This window comes from Schistocerca serialis, chromosome 1, assembly GCF_023864345.2.
Source record: "Schistocerca serialis cubense isolate TAMUIC-IGC-003099 chromosome 1, iqSchSeri2.2, whole genome shotgun sequence".
In the NCBI taxonomy this organism is placed as follows: Eukaryota; Metazoa; Arthropoda; class Insecta; order Orthoptera; family Acrididae; genus Schistocerca; species Schistocerca serialis.
The window spans coordinates 131277650-131291340 of record NC_064638.1 but is presented as its reverse complement, the minus strand read 5'-3'; the positions used below and the strand labels follow the sequence as shown (position 1 = coordinate 131291340).

Genomic DNA, 13691 nt, shown 5'->3' with positions numbered 1-13691 from the left:
CATTTCCGTCAGACCATCCTTAACGTTGATGTATAGAACTCATTTTTAAAAGTTCCTCGAGGCATGAATTTCCGATGTGTTGGCGAACCGCGAACCCGTTACTACTCCGGCGCTGACTTCGTTGCTCCCCGGGCTCTTAAAAGCCATGAATGATGCTTAACTGACACTAAGCAGCGCGCAACTTCCTCGCAGAGGCCCGTTAATTATTTAAAACAGGTCCGCTTCGCGACCGTATTTGGTCCCCCAGCGCCGGGGGCAGCCCTTTTTCGCGGCGGCCGATCGCCATATGGTTTAATCAGCCCGACGGCACCGGCCGATGCAGTTTTTGACGGCTGCAATCTAAATTACTATCGATACGTCGCAGCGAAAAGAACAAAGAAAAATCAATTTCGTCTTGCAAGCGTGATAGTGAAACAGAAACAAATAGGCGACGAACATCTTAACCGGTTACCGTAACGGGTTGTGGGCCACCGAATACCTTTTGTTCCACCGGCAGCGCTCGATTTGGTCCTGCTGCTCAGCCGTCTTCTTCCTTTTTCCCGCGCGTCGGTCGATTTTTGTCTGCCGCGCCGCCGCAGGTTGCACTATAGGTCAGTGACTAGCAGGTTAACGCGCGGCCCGTCCAGATGGCAGCACCGACGCGGGCCCGTGAGCGCGGCGACAGGCAGAGGTCTCTACTAGTAGTAGTACACCGCCGTTGACAGAAGTCCGTTGGCTTGTGTGCGGGATGTTCGTCTGCTAGCGCGCGGCCCGGCTACCTCCGAGGATGTTCGCTAATCAGGTGAGGCAACACAGCGGAGGGAACAGCTGCAGACTCGTCGGCTGCTGTCTGGCCGACGCACCGGCAGCAGATGCGCCGCTTCGCGGCACAAACACGGAAATCTGTTTTGTTTTAGTTTACGCTCGCAGCTTCGATTCCGCTTATCTCTGTCGTGTCGCACGAGTGAAACGAATAAAACGAGCACCGCACGAGTCTGACTCCCAAGTGTAAGTGACGCGACGCGTGCGCCGACGTACTATAGAAAGGACTTTGAGCTGTGTCAAGATTTCAAACGTTTAAAGAGTGTCCGAAAATAATGAAGTTGGGTAACGGTCTACCCGTATCAAAGATCAGCAGTTGCGGAGCTCAGCTGAGCGACTTTCGTCAGGTCAGAGAGCTGTAAACACAGAGCGTAGAAAGCCAGCTGTTAATTGCATGTTTGAAAGTACCGCCGACGTGCGATCCACTGTTAGTAGTTTCAACTGGAGGAAGCGTACATGCTGCAATATGAACACCGCGATGATAATAAGCAAGCTTAACATTCTTGAACAACAACAGCAGTGCAATAAATTCGTAAGTGAATTATACGAAAAACCGAATTGTGGTAATATTTGTCGCAATAATTTTTAATTGAGAGTTGTCGGTCAGCCGCTATTTATGAACCGCTTGTATGAAATTTAAATTCGCATGATATCGTCATACGTCCAATATTAAGTTATGTGGGAGTACAAAATTTCTGCTAATGAAAAAAAAAATGTTTTTTACACAATTAAAAAGGGTTCCCTAATATTTAGGTTTCGAACACGAAAAACTACATCGTGTATAATAAAATTTGCGAAACATGGGCAAAAGTGTGTACTTCGTGAAACATTTACAGTGTTGTGAAACATTTACAATGTTTCTCCAATAACCAGTGGGATATATATATTATTTATAAACTGTATTTTACATATATGGGTGTAGTTTTATATAATATAGCAAAAGAATTGTTCGTTTGTCTATTATCATATTTGCTCTAACATATCTTATTAAACAACAGACAATAATATTTTCAGTTTTTTTTCTCTTTATTATGATCTTGGACGATGTAATAAACGAAATAAGCTATCGTTTAAACAAATGACGTCCACTACTAATTCCTCAACGTGTGTAATTTACAACAGTCGCGTCTTTGAGTAGCCTCTGCGTCACTGAGTGGCGGATGGTCGCGAATGTGATTTCCAGATTTTCTTTGCGCTCTTTGTGTAGCCAAATTTGTCGTCCACGCAGCAGTAAATCATGATTCTGAAAGGAACATTGTTTATGCGCTGAAGACTTGATTTAATCCCAGTACAACGTCTCAACCTTCTTCGGAATACCACGCAATGTACATTTCAGCTGTTATTAAATAAATGCCTGCCCAGTCCACTTTCGGCTCCCAAAAAGAAGAGCTATAACTGTTCATCACTAGAAAGGAAAATCAAATATATAAAAATGAGAAATAGGTTGAAGCACGAATTTATTTTAAGTAGCATAAAAAATAGTGAGGTAAGGCAGGAATTTTTGTTATGTCCAACTACTTATAGCGTAAACATAAAAGCTCTCGGGTAACTGTCAGCGCAAGTCGTGTTGCGATTTAACATCTAGTTTCTCGTTAAATGCACTTTTGCTTCCGATCACAGTTTTATCCACTGATGATACTTCCCCAATAAAGGTGAATCTTTATTCAGACAACATTAAGTGTGTCTGTATCAAAGTTTTAATCGAATGAGAAGGCACGGTCGTCAAGAATATGAGTAGCGCTACAATAAACATCATAATTATGTCATAGTATTGCATTATATTATTTTCAGCTTCCGTCTGTGTGCAAATGTATGAACGCGTTTCATATTGTTTCATCGTATAAATTTCGGTTCAGTTTATTAAAAAATATCTTACGAGCAGGTCAGGATGTGCAGGACGACAGCATTAAAAATGTCATGTTTAAGTAGTTTAAAAGTAATTACCAGCGCAGTTATAAGCTCTAAATCACAATATTAAATTTAATGGGCAGCGGACATAGACAGCATGATGCTTCAACAAACATTCAAACAGCTTATAATTTTCGTTTACTTCTTGACACAATCACTTTTTTATGAAACATTCATGACAGGATTCAGCCACATTAGCCATCTTCAGATGCTCAGATCGTCATTTAGTTTAACACATGAATTTAAGGACCCAAAGCACGCCGCCATCGATTTTGAGATTGTAGCATGTGTGCGTACTCCTGACAACTGTTGAGTGAACCAATTCTATTTATATCTGTAACCCCACACTATACATACGAACATCCAGAGAAAAGCTGTATCACCAATTTCTCGGATATTCATTTCCATAAGGACCCCAAGTACAAAATATAATTTTGTTGCTCTGCACTGCTCAATTTCTACCTAGGGTTGACAACATAATTTAGTGTCCACATGATTCACGTAGTAGTAATACTCAATAATCGGAGGTGTATCGGCTGTTTTATCTGAAGCTCAGACCCACAGAGGTGCTTAATGAGGACCATGAAGTGCTGAATAGGTCATAAGTGCGTGTGTGGTGAATTTTGTATCTGGTCTTTATGTTGTAAGTCTAGTTTCACATTAATTACAAACTTAACAACTATCAAAAGGCAATATTTTCACTAGCCTATATAAGGAAATTCTGTGAATTGACATTAACAATTAATATAATATTAATTAATATTTATTAACATAAGGTGGGTACATAATTTTTGGTAGGAAGTGTAGGATATTGAGACTTGGTAAAAAAACAATTCAGGTTTATGAAACTAGTGGTTTCTCTGTAAACATGATTTTCACAAACATTTAATTTCCTCAGAACTTTCTCCTGTGCTTCGGACCTTTATGGTTCCCAGTGCCTCATTCATTCACTAACCGCTGCTCCTAGCATCTGACGACGGCCGTTGTGACTGAAACCGATCGTGGCTGTGTCATGAGAAAGTGAATGAGTCAACAAATAAAAATTATGAAATGTCCATCACTGTTTCCGTAAACGAATTTCTTATTTTTTTCAAATTTAAATAGCTTGACAGACGATGTAAACAGGCATTGTGTTTCATACCTATGATTCGCGAGCTTATGATGGTTGGCTTATTTTATTTTTTTATTGATTGTTTTGCTTAATCTGCAAGATTGGCATCATTAGGTTCTCTATTACAACTAACTAATCTTTGTGTGTACGTTACATTATGTTTTTTATGAGATGCATGTTAGTGTCTCCGCCATAAATTACAGTATACAGTGCTTTCTAGTGAATGTGAGAATGAACTGAGATGATTTTGTGTTTCGTATAATGTGAGCATTGTAAGTAAATCTTTGCAGCTGAGATTAATGATAATTATCTGCCGGTTGAATGCGCTACGGAATACAGTGATTTCTTTCTGGCCTCTACATTTTTCCTTCCTTATCTTTGAGACACTCAAAGCTAGCTTCGCCTTTCCTGAAGTTTATTGCAAAGATACCCTCCTTAACGATCACAGGTCATCTGACGCCTAAGACTTCAGGACACTGGGAACTACTATGGCCTGGAGGACTCGTAAAACGTTCGTGCACCCGGTAGTAATGCGCAGTAATTCTGAGAAGAGCAGTAAACACACACCAGCCTTCGGGCTGTCCTGGCTGGTTTAGACTTTTAGTGATTAAATAGTTTCAGTGTGTACGTTTTTTGATCAGCTGTAAGATGTTTTTTGTAGGCTGGTGTTTCAAAATTTTAATGACGTTCTCTAAAATTCTACTGTTTTCGCCTATCAGTTCAAATTCCTTATAGAAGATGACACGTCGAAAATGTACGTAGCGTTTCTCTGTGGCGATAAAGTCGGCACTTGTGTAGACAATATATTCCACCCATATCCCGTAAACAATAATAATCTAAGGTCTTTGAGGTCTAGACATTTGAGTTAAGAGAAACGACAAATCAAGCATCGGAAAAGATTACACTGAGTAATAATTTATACAGTCAGACAAGATGTCAAAAGTATTTCACGGGAATATTCTATATAAATAGAACTCACGCGATTATAACAATCTAGCTACAAACAGATAGTCGACAATTTACTGGCTGTTGCAGTATGGGCATCGATTCCAACTAGATGTAAGTATATATACAAATTGACCTTGATGTACTACTTTTATAAACGTAAGTAGACTCATCAAATGTTAACATCTATAGGTTTATTTGACAATGGCGACATAGCCGAAACAAGCTTGTAGTGAAGAAGAAACGTTAATACTGCAGGTTACTTGGAATTATTCATTACAAAATGAAACAATGGAAGTATATTTTCAGGAAATGAAGCCCCACAGCTCTTGTATATATGAAAATGTCACATTATCTCCCTGAGCTGCCGGTAAAACACATTATTTATAGTCAGTTTCAGCCGTCTGACTGTCATCAGGTTCATAAAAGTATTCACAGCATCACGTTAGGCGAAATACAAAATCGTCATTGTCAGATGAGAAAACCATGAGTAATACACTCTCATAATACTGTAATGGCATGATAATGCTAACAACAGTGACAGTGTATCAATCATGGTCTTGTCACTTGACGATAATGATTTTGTATTTCGGCTAACGTGCTGCTATGAATACATTTATGAACTTATTGATGGTCAGATGATTGAAACTGACTGTATAAATGAAGCATTTTATCGGCAGCCCAAGGTGGAAATATGACATTTTTCAGAAATAGTTGAAGTTCTATACAAAGACTCGGACTAATACGCCACAGCAAAGAGCCCCATAGTAATGCGGGCAGTATCGATAATTTTATCTCGAGGTAGCATAGCCTACGTTTAATGTTTGTACTACGAATATAAAGAAGCAGCGATTTCTACTTCTCTCTCGCTTTATTTTGTTTGAATGCAGTATGATTCTCAATGCTTGGTGAATGCGTTACTTTAATATTTTGAAACTATGTCTTACTATTATTTGGTGACTGTTAACTCGTATGGCTAGCAAGCTGCTTGATACTCTTAGCACTTCGTTCCCGTCAGTAGACGGTTGCATTTTCGATGTGCGAGTAATACACATTGCGGTTCGGTGCCGACTAAATGTTCATTGCATTGTGACTAATACAGCCGCGCCACTAACTGCAGTAAAAGCTGTTAGAATGTGACAATTGGAGATCCCCTAGGGACGCTAGCGTCGAGAAAGACATTCATCAGCTATCGTTCGTATCACGCTCCGGCAAGGAAACTAGCGCAACTCGAAAAACGTCAATTTTAGTTAATGTCATTGAAAAATGTGTGTTGTGTTCCCCAACGTGCACAAAAAATGTAATGGAACTACCTGCCAACAATACTTGCTTTTGAAATTTGAAGGAATCTTATGCTATTTCAGTATAAGTTTTATAGAATTAATTCTTTAAATCGTGTTTCCTCAAGTATTGCATTTTTGAGTTGTTTCATTGTTCTTGCCGCGTGCGATATATGCTGTAAGATTAATATTTGTTTTTAATTTTTATCTACTTATTTTTACAAAATTGTTATTATATTTTTGCGACCCAAGCTTTAATAAAGTATCAAGAGACCTGAACGATTGCGAAATGACATAAGTTACAATGTTTTCATAAACAAATGCTCTCGAAGTTGTTTACAGTTGCAGCTTATCCCCTGAGAGTGAAAGAATAAAAAGCAGTATTTCACATAACAAGCTTTGATAACAAGCATTTATTTCTGTTGCAGACTGTTCTTATGATAGGTACCTTCTTTGACACGCAACGGTTTTGCACGGAACCGAAAAGACTGCACGTTCTTGCACTTTCCTCGACTTCTCAATTCACAAATTTCTGTTTAATGTAATTACGTCTTCTTCAAGAGATGACCGTGTTGAAGTTTCTGATGTTTGTAGTTCCGGCTTAGCAACACTTGCGAATTTCCTTCTGTTCTTTTTTTGAGTTTATGATGTTTGTAGTTCCGGCGTAGCAACACTTGCGAATTTCTTTCTGTTCTTTCTTTGAGTCGTCAAATTGTCTTACTGCTTTGTCGTTTTATTATCACGTCTGTACCGTAGTTTTCTCGTCAGTTACAGTTACGCTGTTTTACGTAGGACGTTACATAATTCCATACCAGTTTCCAATTAATGTATTCATAAAGTGATTTGGATCAATTTTGTAATGAACGTTATTGTGTAGATATGCGACGTCTTTCTGCAATAAGTCATGTTCTCTGTACTATCTATTTCATGTACCTAAAAAAAGGTATTCTTCAGTAAAATATCAGTCGATTACGAGACAGTCCTAACTAAACGACCCTGTAACGTGGTGTTTCATAGCTCTTGTGGTCTTTGGGAAGCCTACAGAACAACAAATTTGGTGTCATCTTTTCTTCATTCCTGCAATTTATGGCGTTACGTACGCTCCCTTTTGTGCAAACCACGTTACAAAACAATATCATCTGCATTCATTGGATATCGCTTTCAACATTATAACTTAATGCTCGTTTGGTGCGCTGCTGTCGCCGTGTATAACAAACTTGAGCAGGAGTCTCTTGACTGTATATGTGACAACGCATCAGCAAAGATATCGTTCGGTTTTGATATTCGAAAGTAATTTGTTCTCACTAACGTAGGCAACCCATAATGGGTGCATTTTACAGAAAGAATGGAAGAAAACAGCATTCTTTTCATGAACACTTTGTTTCTTGAAATGTTCTTTAATATGTAATATATTTCGTTCGCGTTAGAACCAATACCGGAAGCAATTTTCCAGTTTGATCTTGCTATCTGAGAAACAATATCAGCTTCCAGCGATGGTGAAAATCGCTGGCTGTACATTGTTTGTTTTACTTAAAGGAATAATAAAGCAGACTTTAGGCGATAAATCAGGTGAATATAGGCATTGAGGCGTTAACTGCATGCTTTCTTCGTCAAATAATCAAATGATACGCTGCGTGATGGCTGGCATTGTCATGACGAAGAATGATGAACTTTTTCGCAGTTTTTCTTGACTTTATTGACGACCTGTGTACAAGTTAGGATTAACTGTACTTCGATGATCCAGAGCAATGGTCACGACGTATCCAATACAGTCAAAGAAAGTAAAGGCCGTTCTCTTTGACGAGATTCCCCCATGAAATGATTTTGTTGGTTTCGTTCGGCTCATCTAGGAATAGTTGACGGCTGCTTGGTTTCCCATTTCGTACGATTATATCTGAGCTTCGTTTCCTGTTATGATACCGCGTACCGGTTATGCGTTTCCTTGATCTAATTTTTAGAGTATAATATTCATTCGCAGTTCTCTTCTTGCCTCTGTATTAACGTGTTTTCTTTTGGTACTTTCTTTACCTTATTTGTCGCCAATAATTAAACAGATATATACTGTGTAATCTCTAACTTGGAGTTAGGAATACTGTAACAAAGTATTATGTTGGTCCTCTGTGGGTATGGTTATGGGGACATAAAATTCCGTTGTATTAACACGCTCTAGGGGAAAAAAACCACCCTCCCCGAAGAAATTATCCGAATGGGAGCCAAAGGGGGCTTGCTGTGAAATTAATTGGTACCCCAAACCATCATTTCTGGTTGCCGTGTCGTATGGCCAGCCATACTCCGGTTGGTATCCCACCCCTGTCTGGGGCGTCACCAGACATGTCTTCTCTGGTCGAAGGGTGTCATTTCGAAGCGGGACTCATCTCTGAAGACAACTCTACCCCAGTCATTGAGATGGAAGCAGTTAATTCCATAACTTATCTTAGAGTAGGCATTAGGAGTGATTTAAAATGGAATGATCATATAAAGTTGATCGTCGGTAAAGCGGATGCCAGACTGAGATTCATTGGGAGAATCCTAGGGAAATGCAATCCGAAAGCAAAGGAAGTATTTTACAGTACACTTGTTCGTCCACTGCTTGAATACTGCTCAGCAGTGTGGGATCCGTACCAGATAGGGTTGATAGAAGAGATAGAGAAGATCCAACGGAGAGCAGCGCGCTTCGTTACAGGATCATTTAGTAATCGCGAAAGCGTTACGGAGATGATAGATAAACTCCAGTGGTAGACTCTGCAGGAGAGACGCTCAGTAGCTCGGTACGGGCTTTTGTTGAAGTTTCGAGAACATACCTTCAACGAGGAGTCAAGCAGTATATTGCTCCCTCCTACGTATATCTCGCGAAGAGACCATGAGGATAAAATCAGAGAGATTAGAGCCCACACAGAGGCATACCGACAATCCTTCTTGCCACGAACAATTCGAGACTGGAGTAGAAGGGAGAACCGATAGAGGTACTCGAGGTACCCTCCGCCACACACCGTCAGGTGGCTTGCGGAGTATGGATGTAGATGTAGATGAAAGGCCAAAGAGGTGTCTGGAGAAACCTCAGATAGCTGTGGGATACCAACACGACTTTCGCCTGCCATACATTCCTACAATCAGGAGTGGGGTGCTATTTCTCTCCATAGCAGGACCCCTTTGGTTGTCATTCACGGCACCAATACACAGAAGACACAGTAATGACGTTCAAATTACCTTAGCATTTTATTCCCATACGCACAAAATTCATCCGAGTAAGCACTTGCAAATATAGATTATATTTCTGCTTTCATAATGATGTTAAGTACGACACATTATACAATGGTGTGCAAATCTTAACAATGACACAAACTTTCACGTAATATGTCATTGCCATTTAACATAGCTCGACGAACAGAAATGACACTTATTGAAAGACGACAGTGAAACTGAAGTCACTGCGCTTCATGATGATCTTCTGAACAGTACAAACGACGGGACGTGGTTGTTAATAGGGTGTGTTATCACCACGAACGGCGATGCGTGCTCTGCTACGTGCGCGGTTGACAAGTGCTAGATGGACTTTAGTCCATGTCGACGCACTACAATACGTCTCCCCAAGGCATTCCAAGCGTGTTGGATGGGATTTATGTTGCGGGAACGGACAGGTCAATCCATTCGCTGAGTATCGTCTCAGGAAGGCTTCCATATGCGCTGTTGGATACTGTAGCGCATTGTCCCCAGTGAAAATGAAGCAAGGGCCAAATGCACCAGTGAAAGTACGCTCCTGGGCAACGAGTACAATGTCACAATAACGCTGACTCGTGAGTGTACCATGTTCAGAAATTTGGAGGAGAATCGCCCATGCAACATTATACCTCCCCACACCCTAACACCTTGCCCACCGAAACGATCGTGTTCGATAATGTTTCTAGGCGCATTACGTGTTCCCACCTTTCGCCATGTGAGTGTACGCAAAGCATTACTAAAAACAATCTCAGGCCGTTTGTAACATCCAGGGGCAATCATGAATCGCGGTACGTCAGTGTTATTTAACTTTTCATAGCTGGGATTCACCGTCATGTAAAATTATTGTCTTTGAATGAAGATGTCATTTCTGTGCATCTCATTGTCAATTTCTTTCAGTTACCTTCAGTGCTGTACTATAGCAGTTCTTTCTGTGTGTATGGTCCAAATTTCATCGAGCTATGTTATTTGTAAGTGACACATCATGCCAAAGTTTCTTTCGTTCTTTAGTTTTGCATACCATTATAGTAATGTTAATTACGCCGCATTGTAAAGGAGAATATCTGATAATATTGGACCACTTGACAAGAAACGTTTCTCTTTCAGTGACAAACGAGAACCAAATAATCTGGCACCGTCTCCGTCTCCGCAAAGAGGGAGGCAAAATACTGTTTAGAGGGAAACGGGAAGTTTTCGCCTATTTCATAGTAGGTGGCAAAAATCCGTTTCATTTTTAGATATATACGACTTGCTGCTACACTGGAGGCAAAAACAAAAAAAAAAAAAAAAAGAAAAAAAAACAAAAAAAATCGGAGATACTACAAGTATATCCGTACACCTGTCGGTAAGAGCCTGATTTAGGTTACACGTCGACCCTCTTCAATCGTTATACGCACATCATCAAACGTTTCTCAGAACGATAATCGATTTTCGTCGACCTACACGAAATTCATCGCTGACAGAAGCACGACCATGAAGTTCTGGAAACCAGTCGCAAACAGCGTTTTCTGACAACTGTTGATTACGTACAGTTCAATGAAGCTATTCGAGGCGTTGTTCAGTTAAACCTGTACGAAAATAGTACAAAATCATGCAACGAAATCCTTCACTTGAAATTTCCATTTTTCGTTCTACGTTCTTTGAAAGTAAACTACTCGGTAAATTTTTTGGCAGCTATTGTTTCAACAATAAGAAATGACAAATATTAAAATAACAGCAATAGCGCCGTTTAATAGTCGTTTTTAAAGCCTTAAAAAGCGAGCCTGTTATGTCAGGTAATGATAACCTAATACAGATCGTGAATGTGTTTGTATCTTCACTGTTCTCTATGTAATACCGGCGTACATCTGCGACCAAACTAAAATATTTTTTACACTGACAGTCGCAATTTGGCAGACCGATGACCTCGCTGTTTGGTCTCTGCCCTAAACAATCCAATCCAATCCAATCCTAGTAACTACTACGAGAGCAGTTAAAGGCATTGCTATATATTTTATATTACGAGACCAGTTAAAGTCACTGCTATATTTATAACACGGAGTTTACTGGATTGGAGCAGTTTAGGCCTAAAGATGATGTAGTGTGAGGTCGAAACTGGTTGCCTAGAAATAAACCTATACAACGGCGAGTGGTATCGTTTTTGCTGAACACTGAACAGCCGTAGTCACATACTCCACCAGAAGATTAATTGAATAAACAACCACAGCGGTCCTGCTACGAAATGAAATGGCACCCCAGACCATCACTCCTGCTTGGCAGCCCATACGGCGGGCGACAGAGTGGTTTTTCACCACTGTCTGGGGCGTCTCCAGACAACGAATGTTGATGTAAACGTAGGATATCGCTGCTGTTGTCACTGTCAGTAAAATTCTTCTGGGTTTGAGGCCGCATTGTCGGATATAAAAGTCCGACGTTTCGGTGACTATTGCAAGACGCCTTCCTTTGGGTGTACTGCTAACTGATAACAGACAATGGGGCCTCAAACCAGAATTTTATTGACTAGGAATGTTGATTTTTTTAAAAAATATCGGGAATCCGCTATATCGATATTTTAAACATGTCGTTGTCGTCCCGCGATATATCGACATAAATTATTGATATATCGATAGAAAAAACATTGACCTATCGGCTTATAATAATATCGGCTACACGTTGTAAATATACTGCCGGTTTTAGAGTTGCTTAAATATTGATTTATTGTTAGATATTATGTACATCAACAAGTTAGCAACCTGCCTATGCCTCTTAGAGCAAGAACTGAAAGAAAAAAACTTAATTTGAAACTGTTGTAAGTTAATAATGGGCCTTTCTGCAGATGAAAACCTTGTATTACAATACTTTATGGCTGACTGTTGTGTTGGCTGACTGTTGTGTCTTTAGCTAACAACTGTGTACATAGTGCATTGTCATGCACTATCTAATTCTCCCACCTTCTTTTCTTAATTTGTCACTGGATTCATGTCGAAATAAACTTTTTTTCACGCTGATGTAGGAAAATTGCCTCGTGAAGCTAAACGTTGAAGTCTCTGCCGGTAGCGTCGACCGACGATTACGTCGCCATTTCCCCTCGTTAGGTTTTTGTTCATGATTCTCAGCAACTGTTTTTCAGGAATGCCAATGCGGAGAAATAGCACACTAGTTACCTAATTTTTTTTTATCGCGACTGGCGTGCTGTTTCTTCACATAGGAAATCTTGTAATTCCATTCGCAATGCGAACACCCAGTGCAATCGCCAACCGCTGCAAAGACCAGTGTCGTCATTTAGATTTTTGTTCATGATTTTCAGTAACTGTTTCTGAAGAATGCCGATGCGGAGAAATAGCACACTAGTTGTCTTAATTTTTTTTTATTTTTTGTTTTTTTTTACGCGACTGGTGTGGTGTTTCCTCACATCGGAATTCTTGTTATTCGATTCACAATGCAATCGGACTACTCCTTTTGTGCCACCTAAACCTGATTCACACAGTCAGTCATAAAGACTGGATGTGATGAAACCTCAAAAAGTAGTAAGACTCCTTCACACAGTGAAAGTAAAATTATGTCCTACTACATTTTCAAAAGAAATTTCAAATATTTACTGAAAAATGCGAAAAAATATAGTATAAAATAAAAATATCGGCACTCGATATTGTCAATTTGGTAACGACATAGCGATATACAGACGTTAACTCGTCTTTTTTTTTTTGGTCATCAGTCTACTGACTGGTTTGATGCGGCCCGCCACGAACTCCTTTCCTGTGCTAACCTCTTCATCTCATAGTAGCAATTGCAACCTACGTCCTCAATTATTTGCTTTACGTATTCCAATCTCTGTCTTCCTCTACAGTTTTTGCCCTCTACAGCTCCCTCTAGTACCATGGAAGTCATTCCCTCATGTCTTAGCAGATGTCCTATCATCCTGTCCCTTCTCCTTATCAGTGTTTTCCACATATTCCTTTCCTCTCCGATTCTGCGAAGAACCTCCTCATTCCTTACCTTATCAGTCCACCTAATTTTCAACAATCGTCTATAGCACCACATCTCAAATGCTTCGATTCTCTTCTGTTCCGGTTTCCCCACAGTCCATGTTTCACTACCATACAATGCTATACTCCAGACGTACATCCTCAGAAATTTCTTCCTCAAATTAAGGCCGGTATTTGATATTAGTAGACTTCTCTTGGCCAGAAATGCCTTTTTTGCCATAGCGAGTCTGCTTTTGATGTCCTCCTTGCTCCGTCCGTCATTGGTTATTTTACTGCCTAGGTAGCAGAATTCCTTAACTTCATTGACTTAGTGACCATCAATCCAGATGTTAAGATTCTCGCTGTTCTCATTTCTACTACTTCTCATTACCTTCGTCTATCTCCGATTTACTCTAAAACCATACTGTGTACTCATTAGACTGTTCATTCCGTTCAGCAGATCATTTAATTCTTCTTCACTTTCAC

The 13691-nt window shown here is 40.0% G+C and overlaps 1 protein-coding gene across 1 annotated transcript in view; it reads left to right on the top strand.

The window, feature by feature from the left end:
• The first annotated feature begins 647 nt into the window (after positions 1-647).
• Positions 648-13691, top strand: part of LOC126455783 (angiopoietin-related protein 6-like) — a 1041335-nt gene continuing 1028291 nt past the window's right edge. Inside the window, exon 1 of the mRNA XM_050091581.1 lies at positions 648-781. Coding sequence (XP_049947538.1) covers positions 767-781 — 15 coding nt within the window. The 5' untranslated portion in view covers positions 648-766. The remainder of the gene's footprint in view (positions 782-13691) is intronic.